This window comes from Cupressus sempervirens, chromosome 7 (assembly GCF_028749045.1).
Source record: "Cupressus sempervirens isolate cs-2001-9-10 chromosome 7, ASM2874904v1, whole genome shotgun sequence".
Taxonomy (NCBI): domain Eukaryota; kingdom Viridiplantae; phylum Streptophyta; class Pinopsida; order Cupressales; family Cupressaceae; genus Cupressus; species Cupressus sempervirens.
The window spans coordinates 325,795,987-325,804,095 of record NC_143124.1 but is presented as its reverse complement, the minus strand read 5'-3'; the positions used below and the strand labels follow the sequence as shown (position 1 = coordinate 325,804,095).

The 8,109-nt window shown below is 38.6% G+C and overlaps 1 protein-coding gene across 1 annotated transcript; it reads left to right on the top strand.

Moving 5' to 3' along the window:
* Positions 1–212: 212 nt before the first annotated feature.
* On the top strand, positions 213–6,818 carry LOC149546727 (nudix hydrolase 2-like). The gene is made up of 10 exons (XM_089794648.1): positions 213–283; positions 400–718; positions 801–859; positions 969–1,048; positions 5,724–5,781; positions 5,885–5,962; positions 6,055–6,105; positions 6,203–6,237; positions 6,358–6,466; positions 6,568–6,818. The coding sequence occupies exons 2-10, from the start codon at positions 493–495 to the stop codon at positions 6,748–6,750; spliced, it is 879 nt and encodes a 292-aa protein (XP_089650774.1). The 5' UTR covers positions 213–283; positions 400–492; the 3' UTR covers positions 6,751–6,818.
* Positions 6,819–8,109: the final 1,291 nt, after the last annotated feature.

The window sequence follows — 8,109 nt, the reverse complement described above, 5'->3', positions numbered from 1 at the left end:
AGAATTTTTATGAGAAATTTCTCGCTGTTCGCCGTTGCTTTGAAGACGAGTTTTCAGCATTCATTTTTGCTACGCTTAAGGAAGGGTAGCGGTAGTTGGTTGTTACTAGTGCCAAAGCACTCATCTGAAATCCCAGAAACATCCTCTAGTTGTTGCCTCGTATATATATACACACACTCTCTTACCACATAATTTATACTGCACTTCTGGTTCGATTCAATTTGTTTTTGCACGGGATAAGGAAGAAACAAAATACAATCTTGCCTACAGTGGTACTCACAAGGTTAGCATCACTTCCTGGACTACTTTGATCTATTTTCATCTCTTATTGAACTTTTGTTTTGGCATGTCGTTGCTTACACTGCTAATTCAATTCAATCTGCCTTTGGACCCGCTCAGGAAGAAGCCAAATCCATTCATCTCGCTCACAGACGTATTTTTAACAAAAAAATCAACTTCCGAGACATTGAACATCGCTGCTTACACTGCAGAATGGCTTTGATGAGTACTACAGCGAACGAGGTTTCGGTGATCAGGACCACTAACGACGTTGAAACAGTTATGAAGGAAACATGTGATGATGATCAAACTCTGCTGAAAGCCCATGAAGACAGATATGACGGCGTAGTTGTTGACGTGGAGAATATGCAGAACCATGCCTCTCTTTTTGCAGCGTCGCTTAAGGCGTCACTTTCTCTATGGACGCGCCAGGTGATCAGTCCTTACTGCTCTGTTATAATATACAATTACAGTTCCCTAATTAGTCATAATATGATACTTGTTGGATTGTACAGGAAAAGAGGCGGTGGGGATTAAAGTGCCCAAGGAACAGGCAAAGCTAGTCCCCGTTGCGATCGAGGTCAGTTCTTCAATAGTTTGCTGCTACCCACCTTAATTAATTGTTTTATTTCCCATTCCAATCCATTTATTTACGCTTCAATCAATACTTTATGATCGGTGGATCGCAGCTGGGATTTTGGTACCACCATGCTGAGCCTTGGTACGTGATGTTAGTGTATTGGATTCCTCAGACTCCTTGTACCATCCCCGCTATGTGAAAAATCAAACTATTGCAGTCACTAATTATTAATCTCCTATCACAAATGATTAATAAACTGCTGAAAATAAATTTCCAGCTAATATCGAAAAATAACACAACTGCAACTTCACTTAAAATAAGGAAAGAAATGCGCAACAGAATCAACACAATATTTTCGGACAAATTGTCCCTGGAAAAACCCCTAAGGGAAAACCAGTTCTATAGATGAGAAATTATATTAAACTTCAGCAAATCAAGAGATACAAAATTCCTTGCCTCACACTGGCAGAACTTTGACAACCTCCTAATTTCTCCCGCTGATATTTCTCACTGCTATCCCTGCGCTAACACTGCGCCCTTGCTAACACTGCAAGACTGTTTGCTAACACTGGAAACTGCTTCACGAAAGCTTCTTCCTGTGCCCTTGCTAACACTGCAAGACTGTTTGCTAACACTGCAAACTGCTTCACGAAAGCTTCTTCCTGTGCCCTTGCTAACACTGCAAGACTGTTTGCGAACACTGCAAACTGCTTCACGAAAGCTTCTCTCTTGCTAACACTGCAAGACTGGTTGCTAACACTGCAAACTGCTTCTCCAAAAGCTTCCTTGCTAATACTGCAAGACTGTTTGCTAACACTGCAAACTACTTCTCCAAAAGCTTCCTGCCTTACTCTGCAAATGCCCCCTAGACCCCTTTTTATACTACTCTCGTTGGTAAACCAACGATCGAGATTAAAACAAACCAACGGCTGAGATTAAGACAACTCAACAGCCAATAATAGAATTGGTTGCAAGGTGTCCAAAAGGGAATCTCTAAAATTAGTAAATAATAACCATTTACTAATTTTTGGCAAGTGGACAAACAGCTGTCCAAACCACCCATAAATACAACCGCTATTCATAGATAAGGACGAACAGCTGTCCAAGCTACCCATAAATAGTGCTGCTATTTCCGGGTCAGAAATAACAGCTGTCCAACTAACAATAATTAACACTCCCTCTTAGCGAGGAAGCTGTTCTGCATGACACCCATCTTATCTCTGAAGAAGATAAATTTGGCCTTTCCCAAAGCCTTCGTCAGAATGTCTGCTACCTGCTCATCTGTAGGTATGTATTGTAGTCGAACAACTTTCTTCAATCTGCACACGTGGGTCTCTTTGTTGTGTGCTACAAAGCCTTCTGGTTGTTCTATGTATACCTCCTCCTTCAACTCACCATTGAGGAATGCTGTCTTGACATCCATTTGATGGATCTGCCATCCCATCTGTGCTGCAAGTGAGATTACAGCTCGTATAGAAGTATACCTGGCAACTGGAGCAAATGTCTCCTCATAGTCTATTCCCTCCTTCTGAGAGAACCCCTTTGCCACAAACCTAGCCTTGTATTTCTCGATGCTACCATCTGCACCGTGCTTTATCTTATAAATCCAGCGTGATCCAACTACAGCCCTATCTGTTGGTCTAGGTACTACCTCCCACACATCATTCTGCATTATTGAAGAATATTCCTCAACCATAGCATCTCGCCATACTTGATGTTCTGCAGCTTCCTGATAGCTAGAAGGCACACTATCTACCAACTGACTAACATAGTCATTGAACTTGGCTGGTTGTCTTCCCTGTCTAGTACTCTTCCTAGGAGCTCCCACAAACTCCTGAGTATCCCTTTGTGCACAATCTCTGATGAAGTGATATCTGATATCTATATGTTTAGACCTATCATGAAACACTAGATTTTCAGACAACTTGATGCAACTCTGATTGTCACAATGTATCACAGTAGTCTCAACCTTCTGACCAAACAAGGCTACTAACAACTTCCGAAGCCATATAGCTTCACATGTCGCCATGCTAGCTGCTATGTATTCTGCTTCTGCTGAACTTAGAGCCACAGACTTCTGCTTCCTACTGAACCAAGATACAACTCCTGATCCCAAGCTGAAACAACACCCTGAAGTGCTCCTTTTGTCTGTTGTACTTCCTGCCCAATCTGCGTCAGTATAGCCTATCACCCTGATACCTTCACCTCGAACATATCTGATCCCATACTCGACTGTACCACACAAGTAACGTAGCACATGCTTAGCCGCTCTCCAATGCATTCTCTTTGGTTCAACCATGAACTGACTAAGAGAGTTTACTGCAAATGTTATATCTGGTCTAGTGTTGACCAAATACATAAGCGAACCAATCAACTGTCTATATAAAGTGGGATCTACATCCTTCTCCTTAGATACATCGTCATGCTCTGTGCTCACCTTCGGAACACCTGTCACTGTCTCACGAAGCAATCTAAGTGCTCCATGATGAATATGGCCCAACCTCCTATGCCATAGCTCTCCAAGATCTCTAGGATTATTGTTGCTCATAAGTGCCTTAGGAGTATCAAACTGCAATCTATAAAGGCGACCACTCCTAACTCCAATAGTTATGGGTGATTTCCAATCCTTGTGCTTAATCAACACATGTGTCCCTCTAAAGAGTACATTATACCCCCTATCCTGAAGAACAGATACAGAAATCAAATTCATACCTAAGCCTGGCACATATAACACATCATGAAGAGGAATTATCTTTCCATTCTCCCTCTAAAACTGAACAGTCCCTTTCCCAACAGGGTTGAGTTTGGACAAGTTTCCCATAGAAATCTGGATGTTGGTGTCCTCCTCCTTGTAGCTGGAGAAGTACTCTCTAACTCCTGTCATATGAAATGATGCCCCACTATCTATATACCAAACACACTGTGAGGTTGAGCTAACCATACAAGCTATGAGTGCAAACTCATCTTCTATTCTGCTGGAGAGTTCTTCTGCACTTGCTGAAGCTGCCACCTGCTTCTTACCCTTTTTCTTCTCTGGACAATCACTGACATAGTGGCCAAACTCGTGACATCCAAAGCACTTGACCTTAGAAAGGTCCTTCTTCTTCTTTTCACTTTGTGAATTTAATCCTTTGCTAGATCCCTTCTTTGCTTTCCCTTTACCCGCTAGGGCAACGTTCTCTTGTTCCACCTCATTTTTCTGACTCTTGTTGGCCCCATTGACAAGACTTAGTCTAAACTCCTCCTGAGTGAAATCAGTCCATAGTCGATCCCAACTCGGTAAAGTATCTCGTCCACTGACAACTTGAACAAAGACACTCTATTGTTTAGTAAACCCATTTAGGGCTATTCTCACTAGCTCATCATCACTAGGGCTATCTCCAACAGCCGCTAACTCATCCTTGACAAGTCTGAGCCTGGTGAGGTAACTTGTGACGTCTTCTCCCTGATTCATCCGGGTATTCTTTAGCTTCTCTTTGAGAATCAACTTCCTGTTAGTGGTAGCATTCTGGTACAGATTTAGAATGGCGTCCCACATCTTCTTTGCTATATCTAGCTCCGAGATATGTGGAACAATATGATCCTTGACACCATCAAGGATAATCCTCCTCGCTTTGGCATCGTCCTTCCTATATGCTGCAAGCTATGTTGCATCCGTTGGTACAAGTACACCACTGGTAGCATAATCTTTGATACCATTCTCTTCCAACAATAAGGAAATTCTGGCCTTCCAGACACCAAAATTTGAGGCACCATCCAATCTATCCTGATCTCTCAAACCAGCTGAAGCCATCTCAAGGGTTTAAAGCAATAATAAATCTAAAGAGATCAAAATTTCTTTCCCAGGGCAAAACTCTTCTACCCTTAACAATGCTCTGATACCATGTGAAAAATCAAACTATTGCAGTCACTGGTTATTAATCTCCTATCACAAATGATTAATAAACTGCTGAAAATAAATTTTCAGCTAATATCGAAAAATAACACAACTGCAACTTCACTTAAAATACGGAAAGAAATGCGCAACAGAATCAACACAATATTTTCGGACAAATTGTCCCTGGAAAAACCCCTAAGGGAAAACCAGTTCTACAGATGAGAAATTATATTAAACTTCAGCAAATCAAGAGATACAAAATTCCTTGCCTCACACTGGCAGAACTTTGACAACCTCCTAATTTCTCTCGCTGATATTTCTCACTGCTATCCCTGCGCTAACACTGCGCCCTTGCTAACACTGCAAGACTGTTTGCTAACACTGGAAACTGCTTAACGAAAGCTTCTTCCTGTGCCCTTGCTAACACTGCAAGACTGTTTGCTAACACTGCAAACTGCTTCACGAAAGCTTCTTCCTGTGCCCTTGCTAACACTGCAAGACTGTTTGCTAACACTGCAAACTGCTTCACGAAAGCTTCTCTCTTGCTAACACTGCAAGACTGTTTGCTAACACTGCAAACTGCTTCTCCAAAAGCTTCCTTGCTAATACTGCAAGACTGTTTGCTAACACTGCAAACTGCTTTTCCAAAAGCTTCCTGCCTTACTCTCCAAATGCCCCCTAGACTCCTTTTTATACTACTCTCGTTGGTAAACCAACGACCGAGATTAAAACAAACCAACGGCTGAGATTAAGACAACTCAACAGCCAATAATAGAATTGGTTGCAAGGTGTCCAAAAAGGAATCTCTAAAATTAGTAAATAATAACCATTTACTAATTTTTGGCAAGTGGACAAACAGCTGTCCAAACCACCCATAAATACAACCGCTATTCATAGATAAGGACGAACAGCTGTCCAAGCTACCCATAAATAGTGCTGCTATTTCCGGGTCAGAAATAACAGCTGTCCAACTAACAATAATTAACACGCTAATGCTTCACATCAAGTGGGGATTGCAGCTTTTGTATTCAACGATGACGGACAGGTAACGTTTGCATTTGTATTCCTTCTGCTCAATTTTCTACCCCTGTCCCTAGCAACTGTTATTTAGAATGCGATATAATCGAATCTGATAAATGGCGCTGTAGGTTCTAGTAGTTCAGGAGAAGTGCGGACCTTACAAGGATTCCGGGTTGTGGAAGATGCCAACGGGAAGGATTAACCAGGTGTGCAGCTTAGACTTGGACATCGTCAAACTAAATTAATGACACTTGAGCTATCATAGGCACACACTAATATATATATTTGTTTGTGATAGCGGGAAGGCATTAAGGAAGGGGCCATAAGAGAAGTTCAGGAAGAAACAGGGGTGACTGTCACTTTTTTCGTCTTTTGGGATTTTCACTTCTAAGCAATTCAATTTCCTGACAGTTTCAGTTATTGAACTATTTGCTATACTTTTACAGATTGATACAGAGTTTGTACAAGTGCTCGGGTTTAGGTAAGCAAAAACTATCATCCCATAAGAGTCTTCATGTATTGTAACATTCATAAGGATGAGTTTGAAGTTTTTTATTTTTTTCTCATGGCTCTCTAATAGTTGTGGGTGAATGAACTGCAGGGATGGTCACAATGCCCCCTTTGGAAAATCAGATATGCTCTTCGTGTGTATGTTGAGATCACTTTCTTCTAACATTGTTGCGCAACATACTGAAGTTTCTGCAGCCAAGGTACGTTTTTTAATTAGTGGCGGTGATTCAATATCGCTATTTAACTGGATATTGCAATATCGTCTTACGTGGGGTGGGGTTCAAATTGTTTGTTTTTCCAGTGGATGGCGATTGAAGAATTTGCATCTCAGCCTAAAAACCAACAAAGCAAACTTCTCAAACATATGATCGGCGCGTGTGTTGGCACTGTGAAGGGACGATGTAAAGGATTTTTAGGGACTGGGATATCCTCCAACTCCCGCAAACCGTCTGCGTCCTACTGCAGTGGCCTTGATTCTGAATAAGAAGTACATTGATATAATATTTTAAGCCACATTATTCAATACATTCACCCTAGTTTATCTGTAGATAATAGTACCTTTTTTCACGAGAAATGAGAGTATTCTATTTAGTTTAATTTGTTAAGAGTATATTTTTTTAATTCTTTATGTAATTTTGCAAGTTGATTTTGAAATATATATATCAATAATTGGAAGATATTTGTATTGTATATTTGATGTTATGGTCATTCTAAATCAAGATTTATAATGATTTCAAGTTGAAGGAAGTTGTAGTCTATGATCTCAGTTGTCTAGTTTAAATGAGAGTGAAAAGAGCTTTTTCTGAATGGCCAATCTTAAATGAGTGTGAAAAGAGCTTTTACTGAATGGTCGATCTTAGTGAAATGTACAAATATCATAAATGAGTAAGTTTAATATGTATATTTTTGTAATGTTAAACTTTGAAACATGTTCATGATTCAATAAATTAGATATAATTTTTATATATGTATAATTACTTAAATGAGTTTATGTATGGGCTTTCTTGAAGGAACTATCATTATGCTATTTTTCAATAATGATAAGTTGTAGTTCTTATTTAGGAGATAGTTGATTAGTGCATCACATTTAATTCAAATATGGATTGGTCTAGAAAGTTTGATTTGTGCTTATGAAATATTGTGTTCTATTGTACATATATATAGATGTGTCATATACTCATCACATTTCTTGATATTATAAAAATAAAGTTACCACTCATTTCAATAGAGTTTATGTTTTGACCAATAGAAGGCTCATTTTTTATAGCAACTTTCATTTATTCCTTTCCATTATAATTTCTACAAATATCTTAATCGTCTTCATGGTTAACCTCTATATCAATTATGTTCTCAACATGTCAAACATAACATTTATTTACATTGTTATCTTTTCAATTTGCAATAATGGAATATTGTAAATGATGCTTAATATATCTATTACATATTTAATAATTGGCATTTATTTAAATTACAATAGTGTGCCCTTTTTTACCAATTTTCATAATAAGATCAACATTTGAAGAAAAACCTCAATTTCAAATATCCATTACCACAAACATATTAGGAATTTAAAGTTGGCGTAAAATGAATTGTCTCTTCATTTCGTATGCAATAAAAAAATATTATAGAAAGTACATCTTCCATCTCTTCTTGTAATTTAATTGTTTAGTTTTATGATACACACATGATTGTCTAAACATAGAGCTTTCATAAAAATATAGTTTAATTATTGTGATATTGTTTATATAAAATACATTCTTTTATAAGTTCAATCGATTCAATTATATTATTTAATATTTCCTTTATAATTTAAAAGAAAAAATATTTAGATTTTATTTTTTGA

Bases quoted from the DNA above. Each gene is read 5' to 3' on its own strand.
- LOC149546727 (XM_089794648.1), top strand. From the start codon at position 493: ATGGCTTTGATGAGTACTACAGCGAACGAGGTTTCGGTGATCAGGACC. The intron at 5,963-6,054 runs GTGTGCAGCTTA...TGTTTGTGATAG, and splicing joins CAACGGGAAGGATTAACCAG to CGGGAAGGCATTAAGGAAGG. The intron at 6,467-6,567 runs GTACGTTTTTTA...TTGTTTTTCCAG, and splicing joins CTGAAGTTTCTGCAGCCAAG to TGGATGGCGATTGAAGAATT.